This window comes from Thunnus maccoyii, chromosome 15 (genome assembly GCF_910596095.1).
Source record: "Thunnus maccoyii chromosome 15, fThuMac1.1, whole genome shotgun sequence".
Classification (NCBI taxonomy): Eukaryota; Metazoa; Chordata; class Actinopteri; order Scombriformes; family Scombridae; genus Thunnus; species Thunnus maccoyii.
In genome coordinates, this window is record NC_056547.1 from 22,921,507 (window position 1) to 22,940,384 (window position 18,878).

The following is an 18,878-nucleotide window of genomic DNA, read 5'->3' on the forward strand; positions in this document are numbered from 1 at the left end:
CATTTTTTTGTGGAAAACCATATTAGACATATTATGATTCCAAGCAGATTATTTTTATATACCTAACAACATGTCTAGAGGTGATCTTTAAGCAATTATCAACTCAAATGTATGAAAGCTAAAAATCTGGTTTATGATGTGTAGACAAGTATCATAAGATACATAATTTGCTCTGTAAATGCAATGAAGCAAGAGCATCTTTTAATGCTGCAAAGAATCTGTGGCTGAATGTTGCTACACTCAGAAAACAACTAAAATCCCAACCTAAACACTAATGAACGGATGTGATAGATTATTTAATTTATGTTTCTCAAGTGAACTGTGTCATGATTTGAAACACACATATATATATATATATATATATATATTCATTCTTTTGATGAAATGTGTGACTATAAACTGTAAAACAGGAATAACAGCAGTAGTGTAGTGTTTGTCAGTCACGTTAACTACACATTCTTTTTTTAATTAACAAACCCTCACACTAGATGGCAGTAGTGGACCATGAATACCCACTGCGTCACCGTGTTTAGCAGGCTGTAAGGTAGTGACGTAGGGTGGTATGATGGGTATGATGTATGTAAACACTTGATTTATGCCTTTAACAAAAACTTATTCATAGCATGTCTATGTGTGTGTGTTTGGTGGGTAAATCCAGTTACACAAATGAGTCAGTTTTGTGAATGAATCTGCTTTTTTCCAAAGGTCATGTCAAGTATGGGCCTGTTTCATTTATCTTTTTTATGTTTTATGTTTTCAAACCTGCTGAAATTTTAAGTATTACAGCTCAAATACTTTTTGAATAGTTTCTGATGAGCGGAAGAACACATGTTTTAAAGAAGATAAAGCCTCTTAAAACATGAGACTTAGAAGGAAATCCTCATGTTTCTTCATGTGTGGCTAATTATTCACATGCTGCATGTGTGATATTAAAGTATATCAATAAAACATATAAAAATATCTATAATTTAAATGGTGCTTAAATTGGCTTATGCTTGTGACATATTTTAAGTAAGAAATGTTATGACGACTTGTTCACAGTACACTTATCAATTAGTATTTATTAACATCTCTTCAATCTCAACGTTTTTTCCTTAAATAACTACAGTACAGTGTACATAAGTTCATTTCACTTGCAACCACAAATATCAAAGATATTTACACGTTTACGTACAATATATACATATGCACAGGAGGCATGTACACAAGGCGTCTGTGTGTCCCTGTCTTTTAAAGCTCACACATTTGGCTACAGCCTCAAGAGTCAAGAGGGACGTTCGCTGACAGATCCAACAAAAGACAAAACAATGAAAATAAAACAGGACGAGATTTACAGGATGTACAATTATTACAGGTTTAGTGGGTGACAATGGCACAGTGTGGGCCTCTACTAGTGATGTGAAAAATCTTAGAACAAAACTTTAAAAAAAAGAAGAAAAAAAAAGAGGATGAAACAACACTTTTCACATCGGTTTCCCAGTTGTCAGAAACAACACGTCGAAGATGTAGCAGTATGTATAACATATGAAATTGAATGTACACATTTCCATATCAATGGATATGAACGATGTCAATCCTCATTTTTATAACAGGGATTGAGATGATCATAAAGCATCTTGGTTGTTCCTTCAATTTACACACTTATGTACAAAAAAAAAAAAAAAAAACATTCAGGAAGACTACAACATGTACACTTTCCCATCTTTCAACCTTTTTTTTTTTGACAATTATGAGCTTCCCTTTTTGAATGCATATGGAGCAAAGACATCAGCGATGGCAACATGCATTAAAAGGCGTGTGAATGTTTTAAAATTTGACCCATTTGCCTCATTGTGAAATGGATAATTCTGTGAGGACAACCTTACAGGCCTTAAATAGATTTAAATACTGCAAGAAGTATGACTTACCAGGAATTCAAAAACAGTAAAATCAAAACTAATAAATACTTAAATAATGATATCGCTAAATTAGTCCTGGCTGTAGTCACTGTTTTGCTTGGTATTGTGTCAATGTAAGCATTTAGAGGAAAGGTTTTCCTGTCTATAGTCGCTGTCCTATAAATAATGTAATTGATGGATAAACATTGCAGTTATCTGTGCAAACTAACAGCTTTTACTATTGTAGTGGTTTCAGTATAACGGTGGAGAAATAAAAAGAGCCCTTCAGAGCACTGCTGTTACCGTTTTGGCCATTTGTTCCAACATCATTATTACTCCCTCTTTCTAGAAAAGCCAGTAGGATGGGGATGAGGTGGAAACAATCTGGCTGCTTTTAGTAAACTATGAGGAGAAATTGTAAAAAGTACAAAACACATTTAAACATATTCAAAGTACATACCAAGACAATGACTCAAGAGCAAGAGACTGACTCAAGTTACAGTTTGTCAGTCTGGAAATTTTCTCCCCAAAAATGGAGCTGAAATTAAGGCATTATCGCTATTTGTTCAAGTTTCACATGATGTTGACAGAACTATAATGCTGTTTTTAGCGCAGTGCTCATGGTCATTAGTGCTTGACGTACGTATAAGGATGGGAACTGTTCAGCTCCAGCGAGTAGCACCAACAAATGGCAGCGTGGAGTAAACACGTCCCCTGCTCCCATCACATTTCACGGTTTTGTGCAATTTCAACTGAGACCAACCTTTAAAAAAAAAAAAAAAAGTTTTTTCTGCAGTACTCAAAAGTAGCACGTTGTACAAAAAGTAAGGCTTTTGAGATCTGACTGAAAGAAGAGAGTGAACATCATGCTGGGAAAATGTCACCAACACAAAGGCTAGGATATCAGTCTCTAGAAAGGCCTCAGTGTGGCTGAAGCGGCGACACTTCTGAACCAATCAGGTTTTGTAGACGTTGAACAGCAGCAATGTGATTGGACAAGGCAGTGTCTGTATGATCCGACAGGCTCAGGTCCGTTGGTCCCGCCCAGTGCAAAATGCCAGTCGATCACTCGATTGGTCCGTGGGTCTGTAAAATGTGCTAGATCATGTTGGCCAGTTCTGTCGAGTCTGTTTCAGAATCTGCCTCGTTGTCCCTGCGAGAAAATAAAGAGTGTCTTCAGTTGGAGTTCTGCTTCACCGACATGCAAACACAAAACGCGTGATTTTTAAATCCACAGCCTTACCTCTGTTCCTGTAGTAATTTGCGGTTGCCTTGCCTCCTCTCCTCATCGATTGGATAAGAGTATAATATGATGAGGCCGATTATGATGAGAGCTATGGGGGCAGCGGAAACCAGTATTTTCAAGGTTATATCCACTTCCACTGGTTGGGTGCAACCTCGACTGATGTAGCCTGCAAAACTAAAGAAGGAAAAAATATATAGTTATGGAACTGAAAACACTTGGAGAGTAACAGATTTCACATCTTTATACATTGTAGAACATTCATATTTACAGAATCTGAGTTGTACAGATACAACTTCCCACCAAATCACTGATCAAAGGCCAACAGACTGCTGTGAACTCCGTCATGTGATGCATGCATGCACACTACAGACTTACTGTACTTAATCAAATGAAAGTTAAAGGATTTCCTTGCTTTGATAAGGGATTAGGGTGCTTGGAGATTTGGATTAGCCTCATTCATGACTTTTCTTTATTGTGTCCTGAAAAAAACTTGATGAAAAGACCTACAAAACATTCTTAACTTACTCTAAACTGAGAGTGGAGATGCCAAGGGAGACTCCAGAGGCAAACTTGGTGAAGAAGACATAGAAGGAATAGAAGAGGGCCTCGTGGCCAGTGGATTCAGGGTTCTGCACTTGGAAATCGTCGACAACATCAGGCAGCATAGACCTGACGAGACGAAAAAAGTTTCAGTCAGAAATGTTTTTCTTTAACTTGTGCACAGAATTGAAGTATTTAAGAATGTAAAGTCCACAAAGGGTCAAGCAGGTGTCTCACCAGGGCAGCAGGAAGGCTGCGGCCACTCCAACCCCAGCAGCGAAGGAGACAATGTAGGTGACAATCAGGTTACTCTTCAAACACACCACCAGGATCATGAAGGGAACCACAGACTGGAAAGAACAGAAAGACATTAGACCACTAATGCACACAAAATCAGCTGTCCTTCAGAGATTCACTTCCCACTAGAGCCACTTCCCTACAACTCACAGAGAATCACTTAATTCCTGTCAGTCTTACAGACTTCTCATGACTTAGAAGTGGTGTGTGGACGTGTCTGCGGGCCTTACCAAGGTGCCAGCGTAAACCGCCGTCTTTTTCCCAAAGCGAGTCAGAAACCACTGCCAGAAGGGGATGGCCAAAGTAGCGGAGAGCTGAGGGGGGAAAAACATTAAAGTCTGGTTAACCACCTGTTTTCTCTTGACACACAGAAATATTCCACACAGGGTCCACTATTACAGGTTAATGTTATTTTGCTGAAGCAAAGGATGACCCTCTGTGTTGTGTTACATAATAGTAAACAAGCATGAAATTAGACGCATTCTCAAAATGCTTCAGCTTCCATATGGGTTTGAAAACACTTGAAAGCGTGGTGATGCAGACGCACATTTGACCTCTCGTGTCTGCCAAACACAACACAGTGAAGACAGAAGACAATGTGGCATCCGCCGCTCTTCCCAGAGCAAATCTGAGCTCAATGTGATGCAATAATCCGCAGGGGTCATCCTTTGACTCTACAGGGGGACGGAGGACTCACTCAGATCAGTGTGACCTCTGACCCTTCTGTGTTTGACTAAAGTAAAGACAACACAATCCTGGTGCAACAGTATTTTTCTACCTTCTCAAATGCATATGAATGAAAGGTTACGCTCCCAGAGATAGACCACAGACACACCTCTCCTGTCTGGCTGCACAGTCATCTGTGTTAGTCTGTCTGTTAGTCTGTCTCACTTTCTGTTGTGGCTTTGCGCCATTTTATGTGGTTTCTCACTACGAGTAAAGAATCTCCTTTGTATTTCCATGCATAAGTGTGTCTGTGCGCACGCTTGAACGGAGTCTAAACTTCACCAGTAAACGCACGAGTGTCACAGACACCAACATCCACTTATCAGTCAATACCACTTATATATACAGTTTATCTTCTTTGCAGACATCATAAAACATGTTTTCTACAGCTGACCTACAATGTATTCGGTAGTGAAACGTGTCTACTCCTCTCCCATAAAACCGTCCGGCCCAATTAGTTAATTTGCAGTTCAGCGGCAAAACTGGAGTACAATGTACTACACAGCATGCTTTTTGCAACGTGCATCACATTAGCAAGAAGCACAGACAAGGCTCTTTTTGTTTGTTGCCATTTGATGAACTCTCACTGCTCTCACACAATGTTTCATGTCATCTGAACATTACTGTGCTCATCAAGTAACTGGCAAGCAGTCAGAGTTGTAAGATTGGGTTTCAGGCTTTATTGTCATTTCTCAACGCTCATACATTGAAATGAAATTAATCCTCTGCATTTGACCCATCCTATACAGCAGGAGCAGTGGGCAGCCGCGGTGGGCGCATGAGGACAAGCTCAAGTTCTTTTTGCCGGTGCCAAGGGTCATGGGCACTTATAGAAGTATTAACCTAACACATGTCTTTGATGGTGGGAGCAATCCAGAGCACCAAGCAGAAACCCATGCAAACATGGAGATAACATGCAAACTCCAAACAGGTTTGAACCCAGGACCTTCTTGCTGTGAGGCAACAATGATAACCACTGAGCGCCTATATGATGTTTCATTTGTTTAACTTTATCTTTGTGTTCTAATAAGATCTGACATCTCCTCAGATTACTGAAGGTGAGGATTAGGATAAAAAATGATGGATAACCTCATAAGGAGCCATTTCTCTCAAAGCTTAATGTGTTGAAGCTTCTAAAAAAGTCATTTCACTAAATAAATGTACTTTAAAAAAAAAAAAGGTGGCCTCCTTGGCTCTATAATCCTTTCCATAAAGTAAAGGATCAAAGCATGTAATCTTTTCAACCTCTCTAACCTGTACTTTCTCACCCTGTACAGTTCTGCTGTGCGTGCTACTGTAGGCACATCTGTGAATTAATTGGGTTTGAAACCTGTCAGGACCTGACGGTTGAGTGGCTCTTAGATATGAGAAACTTCTCTCTGGATACAGGTTTATACAAAAAAAGGGAGGCCAAGAGAGATAACGGAATGAGATGAGTTTTCTTGTAGCCAAGTGTTGCGGTGGCTTCCTCACTGTCTGTGGGAATGGGATGGCATTCAGGGAGACCGGTCACACATCATGGAAATGGGCAGCCAGCAGACACTGTTCTCTAATGGAGAACAGACTGGCCTTGTTACTGAAGACAATTTATGTGTTCGTCCTAGGAGGGAAGCTTTTGTCTGCACTCTGAAGCTAATGGCTTAACTTATTCCACTGAAATGGGCTGCTCGGGGTTTCGTATGCGTTGCTATGGCAACGGTGCACCTATCTGCGTGTCTGAAAATGTCACCTGTGTGTGTACTCACCATGATGACCAGCAGAATATTCTGGAAGTCGTTTCTGAAGCCTAGTGTGGAGCTGCAGAACAGAGCAAAGTTTCCCTCTAGGAGCTGCAGAAAGAAGAAGAAGAAACTCAGTCAAATTTTATAACACGCAAACACACACACACACACACACACACACACACACACACACACACACCAGGCAACCTGGCAGGCGTAAAGTAAACTCGGGTTAGGAGGAAACCAGCAAGAGACTTCCAACAAATCAGAAAAAACAAACACAAGACAGACCTCTGGAAGAGTATTCTTGCCCAAAAACAGCAAACAGATTGACAAACTGCATGTCCTGCGAGTCTGTAATATAAGTGTGTGTGTCTCTATACGCACCATGAAAGCTAGTGAGGTAAAGAGGAAGACCATGACCAGTTTGGCATAAGGTCCATGCCCCATCACCAGCTTAATCCCCTGGAAGAAACCCATGGGCTCTGACCTGAGACGGGAAGAATCTGGGAGGAGGAGAAAATGGGAAAAAAAATGAAATAATGATACAAAATGACATCCACTTGAATACATTTTTATCTCTTATTCCTTATGGTGTGCACCCCCCACCGATACCCCGCCCCCGATTCGTTTTACATGAGGAGCTGTTTTTCACGCTCTGCACAAAACGCATCTATATGATTCATCGCCGGTCACGAGGTTTCTAATTTAACTAAAGCCACGCCACACGCTATCAGCCCACTGTCACACCATCACATGCAGCTAGAACTGTGCGTCCCCATTGGCCTAGACTACAAACATCGATGACAGATCTACCACATCAAAGACTTGTTAATCTGTGTCAAATCAGGAAGCTTAACTTGAGAAACTGAAACTTTTTGGGGGGATGTTTAACAGTATTTCTGGTCATAAAACTTTCCCACCCAAAATATTGTTTTATTTAGTAATAATTCAAACAAAAGAATGTAAGGAGCTGTTTTTATGTGATATTTGATGATACATAAAAAGGTAAGGTGATTTCCCATTGTATTCAACATGTTTTCCCTCTGATGATGCAAATTAAAAGAGTGGAGAATGGCAGCTACGTTGCAGGATGGCAGCGCTTCGATTGAGATGTGAACTCTTACCTTTTTGTTCTCTCACGCCGAAGAAAAGAATGATGGCACAGAGGACATAGATTGAGCAGATAACACCGGAGGAAATCATGTAGGCCGTTTTCTGCCAGGGGAGGAATGAGAGAAGAAAGGGACAGTTAGCAAAAAACAAAAAACCCCCCAAAAATGAATTTTACTTCTACCTTGTTCAATCAGTACTTGTGTAAGTAATAAATACAAGTGTGTTTACCGTGTGGTCCAGGGAGATGACAGGTTCACTGTTGTTGAGATCGGCAGACTCGGTGGAGTTGATCTGATCTAGTAAGATGTCGCCGGGTCCTGGGAGGCACGGTGCGTTGGCCATCCCCACAATCTGACCCTGGATGGCTGTACCGAGCACGGTGCCAAGAACCTCCACCGTCATCCCTGATTGGAGGACAGATCAGAAATGTTTAGTTAGGGGGTGATACACTCGACTTTTTTGTTTTCCTTCCCAGGAGATTCAGGATATGATACTCACTGTATGCGGTGGCCGAGTCCCTTTCTTTCTGCTCCGAGCTGATGAACATGGTGAGGGCAGAGTACGGCACATGGAAGCACTAATGCCAAAGGGAAAAAAAAAAAAAAAAAAAAGGAAAAAAGTGAGAAAAATTTAACAAGACACAGCTTTTCAATTCACTTTTTGGTCATGCAGAGACTTTGGAACATTTCGCTTTTACAAAATGTTCTGCATCTATTTTGGGAATATTGCTACAATATGTGTTGATCAAGAAGCTTAAAAACAAAAAAAAGGAAACATCAGGTTACTTAATTTTAGCACCATGACAACCTTTGTTGTTATACAATAAGTCATTGAGGGGGTGAAAGGGTGTAACATTGTTCCTCTGAATTGCACGGGGAAATCAATGTTTTCCATGACCCTGTATATCAAGTATTGCATCAGGTGTGTGTGTGTGTGTGTGTGTGTGTGTGTGTGTGTGTGTGTGTGTAATACTCACAGTTTGAAGGGACTGGAAGAGGCAGTAGAAGAAAAGGTACCAGATGACTTTGCCGTCCTCAAAGGGAGGAACGTACCATATGAGAAAATAGGAAAGCACAGCCAGAGGGGTTGAGAGCAGGATCCTACAGATGGACAGGATGGATAGAGAGGGGAAGGGGGATAGTGGGGTTGAGGGGGGGAACAACAACAACAACAAGAGTGGATGAACACGTGATCTTAACCGAGCGTGAAACACTCTAAACTCTGTAAACAACTAGCAGCCTTTATGAAAAGAGGGGGCCACTCATTACATAACAAACTGTAGCCATTCAAGTGTGTCTTTCATTTAATTTGTGCCAAACTCTCCCCAGCTCGGCACTGTTTGGTGACTGTTGTTATCAGGGACATAGTGTTCCCGCTGAACATGAAACAGGTTGAGCTTGAAGTATATCTGGGTCTGAGGTTCATTTGAGGACATCTCACTGTGGAATGCTGCTGAACAAAACCAAACTTGTCTTTTGACTGAATTGAATTCAGTTGCTCTGAAATTGTATTTGATCCTCACCGAAAATTCAAATCTCTATATATTATCTATTATTATATATCTCTATACTTCCACATTCGGTTCTCGCAATTCGGTTTCAGCTCATGCAAATCGGTTTGAGTTCACTGAGACACATATCTGGTCGTTGAGGAAGAGCGATGATGTTCAGATTCAGTTTTTTTAATGCAATTATTCAAGTTAAACAATCCAAACTAAAATAAAAATGATTCAAATTCAGTTTCTAGTGATACACTTCTGCCTATAAAAACACCCTCTGTTACATAAATGACGGTTCAATGAGGCAACTGTATGTGTGTGAGTGTAGAAAAAGGGTGTTCCAATGTTCAAATCTATGCTCAAATGAGAACATAGTGTTTCAGTTTTGTTAACACATCCGTGCCATCCTGCCCTCCTCCTCAGCTGTTTAACATCCCGTATATACACACCATGAGGTCATTTTATGAGGAAATGATGGAGAATTCCTGCCAGAGTTGAATTCCTTCTGTCACTTCCTCTCACTGTTCGCCTATTTCCTATGGTCAGATCAACAACATCCAATCAGACACCAGATTGAGTCAACCACACCACCGGAAATAAGAATCTTGCTTGTGGAACAGGAAACATGTCAGGGTATCCTGCTTACCTACGCTCGAACAGAAATGTGATTCATCCTTTACCAGACAGGATATGAACTCATCACAGTAGACCACAAGCAAAAGCTTGCCATGACACACATATATATATATATATATATATACACACACACAGTGATGCAATTTCTAGCCATCGCAGTGGCTGATATCCAATCAAAGCGCTAAGCAGCTTCACTTCAGAATCACCACGAATCAACTTAAGCCGACAAACTCTGATGTACAGGACGGACATCAGGGAAATGTCAAGAGAAGCAATGTTCAGCAGGCTCTCTCACGCATGTGATCTGATTAAATGTACTCTTGTGTGAAGTCACTGTGGGGGTGTGCAGGAGCAGATGTTTTTATCAAGACCTGAAATGACAGGACATTTGAGAATTGACTTCCTTCGCGCCACATGAGACAAACACCTACGAAATTAGGCGAGGCGCTTCCTTAAAATTTCATTCGGACATCCTATCATAAAAATGAAAGGGGCTGTGATGGCAAAACACAAGACTGAATCTCTTAAAGTTTTACAAGTTTCCTTTTGAAAAAGACTTTCTTAAACTTTCTTTTTCAGTGTAAGCTTTTCTTGAGCTTTACAAGGTTAAAACCAAAACTGGCACTGTGCTTGCAGAACTGCAGTTACACAGCAGGCCATATAAGTACTGGCCTGATGCCTCTCCTGGAATCAAATTTAAATCTGAAATAGCCATGCTGACTAGAGCAGGGTGATAAGTTAACTTAGCAGGTGACAGTCTGTAGTTTGGCACCTATCGACTGCAAAAACTTGTCTTACTGGCTGACAGTTATAAAAAAAAATTTTTTTTTATGCTTTTGGCAGCCATCATTGGGTTGGGGAGGTGAAACAGCTGCAGAGAGATAAAACCTGCCAAACACTGACTTTGAGGCCTTGGAGTCATATTTTCTTGCTTAAACAACTGCTTAAGAGATCAGAGAACATTAAAAAATATTCATATTAGGAAAAACAAAGAGTCAATATTTGCTGAAGTAATGATTCAAGCTGTTTGGATGCTAAACAGTCAGTGGAATTAATTTAAATGCATGTTTAAGAAATAGCAGGAAACCAGCAGCCCGTCATTAGTGACTGCTCCGGTAGCTCTGCGGCAACAGTGCAACTCATTCTGCTCTCGCTCTGCGGTGTGAACTGTAGTAACCTCCTGGATTCCTCAGCGAGTCTTAAAAAATCCTTTCCAGCCCTCATACTCGACAGCTGAGGCGCCATTGGCTCGTGTCGGTGGTGTGTTGTGGGCTGGACCAATGAGAAGCCAGTTTGACTCACGTCTCCCCTCCCCCGCTCCCTAAAACACAGAGCTTTTAAGATGGAGCTGCTTTGCCGCCTTTCTCCTGCTTCCTCTGCGCTCCCAGCTACCGCACTCATCATCTCCTCACATCTTTATGACCGAACTGACCATAATGTGACTGAACATGCCAATCATTCCTCCATCTCTCCTGCTCCTACAACCCCCCCACAACCACACCCTATCTCTAACAACAAATGGACAAGATGTATCTTGCATATCACAAGCAGCATCCAGCATTGACCCACTTTCTCGAGACTTTCATTCGAATGTCAGCAACTTGATGAAAATCACAATAATGATAAAGTAACCTAACCCCTCCAGCACATCCATAAAACTAAGTCTCATTAAGATGAATTTTATGCATAAACCAAATTATCAAAGTAGTATACAACATACATCATTTCAACTTTAGACTGTGCAATCAGAGAATACTAAAGAAATACATTTTTTGGATTAAAAAGTGAAGTTTTACAGTTACATCTATGACACTCAATATTCCAAACATAGCTAACATGTAGAAACCTTTAAAAACCATTTATACTGTGGTTGAAAAAGTCAACTCTGATGGCAAATTCATGATCATTTGGTTATAAATACATTTGCTCATATGTTACTGCCACAGTTTCAATTTGATTTCCAGAGAGGTACATTTATGGTACTGCTACCAAACAGGATGATCATTCCTTTGTGTTGTAAATTAATTAGGCAGGTCGCCCCACTGGAGGCACACCCAAAGGAGCATTTAACAGGAGAAACCGAGAACGACATCACACGACTGGGTTCATTTCCCAGTTGCGTCCCTTCTTGCACAAGCCGCACAGATTTCCTAAGCAATGTGGGAGATAAGATTATTTTAAAATCAAGCAGGTAGATGGGTAGATAAGCTCTCTGGATGAGGTCTTCAGTTCCTTGTGGCGCTCATAATGAAGCTGCCGTTTGAGAAATCTTGCCCTCATTCTCCTCTGTCACCTCATTGCCTTTTCCACTGGCCCGTCTCTGTCTTCCATGAACCCACAATGAGTACCTCATGTTCCCAACTATTGCAGAACAGTAGCTCTAAAACATCTTCTGTGTTGACAGGGGACTGGCAGCAACCTCTACAACCAGCTGCTCCCCCCTTGACATCCTACACCGAGCTTCACTTGCATAACGGCGTCATTCATACCCTCCTCGGACATCCACCTCCAGGAGGGTATGTAATTTTTGACAACTGTGGGACCACGTACAAGATAACTCAAGAGATAAACCCACGTACGTTGCTAAGATATTGAGAGGCGGGGATGTGGGGGGAGGGGATATAGGGGGTTAAAAAGAAAAGGGTCAGTAACCTTTTCCGTGAAAGAAGCCTGAAGCATCACAGGCCTCCCGCTCCCTCGCCCTGGCTGCTGCACACAGGCACCATTAACACGACGAGGGTGCAGGGCGAGTTCATTTTCCTCCGAGCAGTGAGGGTGTTTCACATAAATTGCACAGGTCAAATATGAGAGTGAATGTTTAATTTTGTACCCGTTCACAGTCGGAGTCCTCTTGAGGAATTTCTCATAAAAAAGGGAGAGGGCCGTTAAGATTTGCTCGCTCAGTAGCAGGCAGGAGCTATATTTATCAATACCATGCCAAAAGGCCATGCTGTGGGAAAGACCAGCACCTGCTGAACCCTCCTATATTTGTTTAGTAAAAAAAACCAAAAGCCTCAATGCCTTTACGATTTGGCTTTGGCATTTTCAGTGGAATATTTAATGGCCAGTATGCATAGCAGCACTTGGGGGTGGGTGTGTGTGTGTGTGTGTGTGAAAGAGAGAGAAAGGGAGGGGGGAGGGAGCTTGAATAGACATGTATACGCATGTGTAGGCAATGAGGAAATGGTATGGTAGTAATTGCATCAGCGCGACCCCCCTCTAGTAAAGATGACGCGGGTGATTCAAACAGCACAAAGCCCCGCCCCAAAACACTGACACGCTACAGCATACAGTTGGAAAACCTTCAGTCACACCTCTGACTCGCCAAGGCTGAAGTCAGTTCCCTGTGGAGTATTTCCAAAACCAAATACAGGACAACTGATTAAACAACTTTGGCACTTTATCTACAAGATGATGGATGTGGTTTGGTAGAGACCTAAACAATAGAGCCGGAGGAGGATGATACACCTGATAAAACTGCACAGATTCCCTTAAAAACAGCTCTAACATGTTGATCTTTTTGTTCTTCCAGCTGGGAACTAAACCTACCAGGGCAGCATGCGTCCGACACGTGTCCATGGGCTTCGGGAGACCAGGAAGCCCACCGTGGGGTCCGTTACCGCGTCCCAGGCTCGGCCCACAAACAAGATGATGGAGGCGTAGAAGGGATCCAACTGCCAAAAAAGGAGAAGATGCAAAGATTAGAATAGCTGCGACTGAACACGTACACAACTGACTAACATTATTTCCTAATGTTACAAGTAGCAGCACGTCCTGTGAATAGCATAATATAGTATCAGCATCTGCTCCAGGATGCCAGGAAATATGACAAATAAACTGACAAAATATACATATCCGGATGAACAGCTCACTCACTGAAAGCAGCTCTTTGATGAAAGGGTGTGTAGCTTTGACGCAACAATGAGTAGTTTCTTTTTTTAGCAATTCATATATTATTGACATTTAGCATCAAACATTTCCACAAGATGTATTTCAGATACTCTAAGTATACATCATATATTCACGTTTGTCACCAATCTCAAAACAGTACTTTTCAGAAGAACACACAGACAAAAGAAAAAAAAAACAAACTGTGAACGATTAGGGAGTGATCTTTTCTTTGCTGATCTTTCAGCATTTCCTAAGAAAATAGTCAAAAGGCAGCATGTTGCAAGAATCAAGTCAAACAGCGAAGGTGCCACTTGGCAGCTCGCCGTGTCTGCTCTTCGTCCAGCGCTGTGCAGAGGAGACGAGTCTGACTGGAAGCCAGGCAGGATGGATGCTTCACTCCTGACTGTACAATCTGCGCCATGCTGTGTCATCCAATAGACTCTTAATCAACAACCCTGGTAGCCGGACAAAGCTAAACCCTGGGAAGCCGTTTGACTTACATGCCGCCTTGGCCTTAACCATCAGATTAGTGTCAGAGCCCATTAAAGCGAGCCCCTCCTCATTGTACTACCATCAAACCCCCCCCTCCCCTACGTTTTTTTCCAAGAATGAGCCCCTGTAAGCCTTTTGATGTTACAGTGGAGCCCATCTTGGACTTTCAAAAACATTTTTCCACCTCTTCCATTTTTCCAGGACAATCACCGCCTTTGTCGGTCAGCTTTGGTGGTCACAATGTCTTCGATTATGAGAAGAGGTGCTTGAAGGGCACAGGAGGGATCACGTACAACTTCTTGCCCTTTAGACTGTAAATGCCACCTCACATACTGTGACAGGACAGCACAGAGGAGTGGACAGACAGTAGCGGATGTTCATGTTCCCATTCCCCGTAAGGTGGTCTTTTTCGGGAATCAAGTTGGCTATATTTAGATCGGTGCTATGAAAGTAACGCTGGAAAGGTTGAGCCAGGCAGCTGTGATGGTGGAGTTTCTCACCTGTGCTACATCCAGTAGATAGATCTGCAGAAAGAAGCCCAGGGCACATCCTGTGATCTGGTAGGGCGCTCCACCGATAGCATAGCATATCTTACTGCAGATTGACAACCTGTTCCTATGCTCACGCTGAGGGAACACAAGCAAAGAGAAAAAAGGAAAAAAAACACAGTTAATAAAAGGAACATAATTAGCTTAACATAATTGGCTTTAAAAGTGGAACCAGGGTTAGGAAATTTCATAAAACTGCAGGCAAAATAGTAGACAGAGAATCCGTCTTTGCACTGTAAAGATAATGCCTAACAAATGAATTTTTACACATTCAGCATTAACCTACATTTGGAGAAAGTGTCTTTAAGGCTTAGTATACACAGCTGCCCACAAACATTTGCAGGCTTTGGCATGTAACCAGTCCGTGTAATTCTAGGTGGGGTCCATTCTGCAGAGTCAACCACAGCAACTTAATCCTGACAGGGATACAGTATACAGTATAGTCGCCTGGCTTATAAATAGGCAACTTCACCAATTTCTTTCTTAAGAGTGTAATCCTCAACCTGTTGTTCCTTCAGTCTCGCCTATTCCTCCCTAGTCCGATTAAAACAACAAGACATTTTACAGCGCCTTACAAGGAAAGTGGCCTAAATTCTTTATCGTCAGAGTCTTAAGTACCAGAGAGCTCAGCTGGCAAAAAGCTAACCATGATGTAGCGTATTTGGCAGAACTCAGGGACAGCTGCTAGGAAACAAGAATCTCTTGGTTTTCCAACAAGCGTTCATTCTCCACTGTAGATGTAATAATTTCCTCAACTGACAGACACTAAACGACTCCTCTAATAGCAACACAAATCTCTGTCGATTAGTGTCAGGGCACGACACCACCGGAGTGTCTCTCACACACACACTAAAATGCCAGGGTGACACCACTTTGGCAGCGGCCTGAACTGACTTAACACCAATAGGGATGTCTGCCAGTTTGACCAGTGCTCTGACCGCAGTAAAGCCGTCAGAGAGCCGGAAAAAAAACACACACCCTCCTCCCCGACCAATCAAAAGGTTGTGTTCGGGACTGCCTAATATGCCCTCTTGGTAGCTGGTCAAAGAATTTTTCATCACTGGTGTTGAATGAGGAAAAGGCTACAGTTAAAAGCCTCAGACTAAAACGTAAAAGCGGTTTCATGACAACGCCGTCGGCTCTTGAAAATGACCTTGAACTGCAGGGACATTTCAGTACTCCTCAAGTTTATGTCCTTGATATGCATGAGAAGAAAATGAACACTGACTGCATTCATCTTAGATCAAAACACAACACAAAACATCTCTGTGGCTGTGAGTGAATAAACCAGCCTCTGTCCTGTTGATACACTCAACCCAACCTTTGTTTAGGTGACAAAACCCTGACATAAGATACCTGCACCATTACAAACAGAGGAGGATTTTTGGTATTTAAACTTTTGTGACTGAGCACAATGGCTGGCTTTACAACAGTTGGGGCTACCTGGTGATTTAGGTCACATCTAGGATCCAACTTGACCACACCGTGTGATACACAATTCTCCTAAAACCTTACAACACAGCTGTAAACTGGATGAGGAGAAGTCACATAAGTGCTGTATGTAAATGCCTGACAATGCCTAGTAATTTCTTTAATACACTATGAGCTGACAGAGCGTGGGAAGCTTGTCAACCGGATTTCTTTGTCCTAGACATACATTTTTGCCCCTCCTAGTCTTACAATGACACTGCAGTGAGTGTTCATACTGTGACATGAAACCAATCAAGAATGTCTTGTTGTGACAGTGTATTCATGCCACTCTGTGCTGACACTCCTTCGAAGCAATCCACTTAAAATAGCCTATTTTTGCCTTAAGCATCCTAATTACATCAGTTACATAAGAGCCGAAAATGTGTTTTCCATTAAACTCTATTTTGTAAACCTGACACGAAAAACTGCCTCTTATTACTACCTCACAGGCTACTTGTTCTTCTATCAGTGCTACCAGTAGTGATATGCTACCATTGTAGACTGATAACATGCTTTGAGTCAAAGGCACATGCTGGAACAGGTGGCTTTTTGAAATATTCAAAACATAGCAAAATCATTTTGATTGACCATGAGTGTTTTGATTTGGTGGGTGCATCTCTACTATCTCTTGCAAACAGAAATGTGGAAAAACTCTGATTCTGGGTGGGATTTGGGGAAAATATCCTCTGTCTGCTTCTTCGGTTTGACACGTCGCCTTTGTGGGGTTGCTGCATGACGCATTCAATGCTGTGGGAAATAGAGGAACTGCCACCAAAACTGCATGCCACATACCCAACTAAGAGGGAATCTTTTCCAATTTTAAGTGACTTTTTGGAACAAAAGATCTAACGAAAAACATAACAGTAAACAAGGATGAGCTTATATGCTGATACTGCTCATAACAACCCACTACTATTCACACGAATTAACATGCTGAAGCAAATGTTCTCCTCATTTTGTTACTGAAATGCAAAGCACTGTGTCACTTATTTTCTAAAACAGTGCACGTGAACGCAGCACACACACACGGCTACTGAATCCCACATAAAGTGTTATGAGGGATGTAGCCATATCTCATTTTGTTATCAACGGACAACACCCTAAACCGTTTGTTTGAGAGTTTCACGTTTCCAATTGCAAATTTTCATTCACATTAAATCACTTTAATTATAGAGACCATTTATACAATTCAGAATTACAGCGTCTAGGACTTATTTCACCAGCCGCACGACCATATATTTAGCTCAAAGAGAGAAAGGAGAGTGGCATTTTCGGGATTTAAATTTAGCTCTGTGTGGCTGAGGGTAATGAGTGCACAGAAAGCCCCTAGCATTGCAGCCTTACTAACACAAATTATGACTTAAACTTACAACATTTTACTGTTTCTAACACCGTTTAAAGCCTTTTTTAGTTATATGGTTTGACGTATTTGCAGATGTTGAAGTTCAAAGGAGGGAGTTTGCAGGGCAGTATTTGCTCACTGAAATTATTCTTATTTGGTTATGTAAATACATTTTTTGTTAATTATGTCATTCATTTTTGTTGAGTTACTAATGTAAGGTATGTTGCATATCTGCTCTGAAGGTAGGTTTCATGACTCACTTCCTCAAAACGTCAATTAACCGGTGTGCTGCTCTAATTCATTCAAATTTTCAAGATACATTTCAGCTTCCTCTTTTCTCGCCAGATGTTTTCTGCTGAGTGGATTTAAACAGGAAAACATACATAAACGAGAATATTGTTGAATTAATGAATGAAACTCACCTTCCTGGCCAGTTTGATGCCATCCGAGCTGCCCGGTTTATTCAACAAACTGGCGTTAGAGTATTGTTCGCCTCCCTCTCCTTTTGCCATAGCAGAGTAGCTGGTTTCTTGGTTGAACTCAAAAATGTTTTAGAATAATCAAACTAGTCTTCCGATAAGATTTGAGAGGGGGAAAAGGAAAAAAACACGTCTCAAATGTAGTCGTCGTACGCTCTTCTTTCAAAACCGAGAAGATCTGGTCTATGAGGGTGGACGTAGTAATTTCAAGAGCTAAGTGACCCGCCCCCCCTCTCGTTTTTTTTTTAACGTGCCATTCACGCCATGTTTTAACCCCGCCCACCGGTGACAGCGCGTGAAGCTGACTGTTCTGCTGTTCATCCATAGCCTATTATCAGGCTGTATGAGAAGATAAGATTCATCTCTCCTGAAATTTTTCCATTTCTCCATTCTGAGTATGACTCTGCTCTGTTTACATTCTCGACAGTCACAATAAGCAGCAGCAACTATGAATAATGTCAACATCCAGTGAAAATGTCGCACGTTTCGTATCATTACATGATATCATATAGACGTGGAAGTTAGCTTCTGATTCGGGGTTAAGGGGGAAATTAAGGGGAAAGTTAAAGGGAAAGTTAAGTTAAGGGAAACATAAATATTGAAATTTAGCGACTGATTCTTCGTTTTTTTCACCACTTACACTTATAAAAGAGTGTTAGACATCGTTTCAAAAAGCCTTAACGCTGTGGAACCTTTATTTTACTTATGGAAACAGAAAGAAAGGGCAATTTCACTGTTTTTTCCCCTATCCAGACCACATTAGACCAGGTCCAGATCAAAAACCACTATACTTAGACTTGTCAAATCTGGACTAGATTACCAATGACACTCCAGCGACTCATTAAAAATAAGTTTCAGATTTGTGAAATTTTTATTCTATTGATGAAAGCTGAAAAAAAGGCGATTACACTGATAATTCTGGTCAGTTTGATGAAAGGTGAGAGAACAACAGGTGTTTTGTGATTGTATTTCAAAAGGTAAAAATAACTTTTCTACATT

At 41.4% G+C, this 18,878-nt stretch overlaps 1 protein-coding gene across 2 annotated transcripts; it reads right to left on the minus strand.

Moving 5' to 3' along the window:
• Positions 1-1,034: 1,034 nt before the first annotated feature.
• Positions 1,035-18,094, minus strand: mfsd2ab (major facilitator superfamily domain containing 2ab). 2 transcript variants are annotated; one of them, XM_042436003.1, is made up of 14 exons: positions 17,823-18,094; positions 14,541-14,666; positions 13,207-13,331; positions 8,500-8,623; positions 8,022-8,100; positions 7,752-7,927; positions 7,535-7,625; positions 6,795-6,913; positions 6,432-6,515; positions 4,191-4,274; positions 3,901-4,013; positions 3,649-3,792; positions 3,121-3,297; positions 1,035-3,030 (listed from the first exon to the last, which is right to left on the minus strand). In XM_042436003.1, exons 1-14 carry the CDS (start codon positions 17,910-17,912, stop codon positions 2,976-2,978), a joined length of 1,587 nt encoding a protein of 528 aa, XP_042291937.1. In that variant the 5' UTR covers positions 17,913-18,094; the 3' UTR covers positions 1,035-2,975. The 2 variants fall into 2 exon arrangements, with proteins under 2 accessions (XP_042291937.1, XP_042291938.1); XM_042436004.1 differs by lacking the exons at positions 13,207-13,331; positions 14,541-14,666; positions 17,823-18,094 and adding exons at positions 9,471-9,557; positions 9,668-9,750.
• Between the last annotated feature and the right edge of the window lie 784 nt (positions 18,095-18,878).

What these genes read in the sequence shown, in the direction of transcription:
- mfsd2ab (XM_042436003.1), bottom strand. Translation starts at nt 17,912, where the DNA reads ATGGCAAAAGGAGAGGGAGGCGAACAATACTCTAACGCCAGTTTGTTG. An exon ending in TCTTCCAGTCCCTTCAAACT is followed by an intron (nt 8,101 to 8,499) that starts GTGAGTATTACA and finishes CTTTGGCATTAG; the next exon opens with TGCTTCCATGTGCCGTACTC. An exon ending in TCATCTCCCTGGACCACACG is followed by an intron (nt 7,626 to 7,751) that starts GTAAACACACTT and finishes CTCCCCTGGCAG; the next exon opens with AAAACGGCCTACATGATTTC.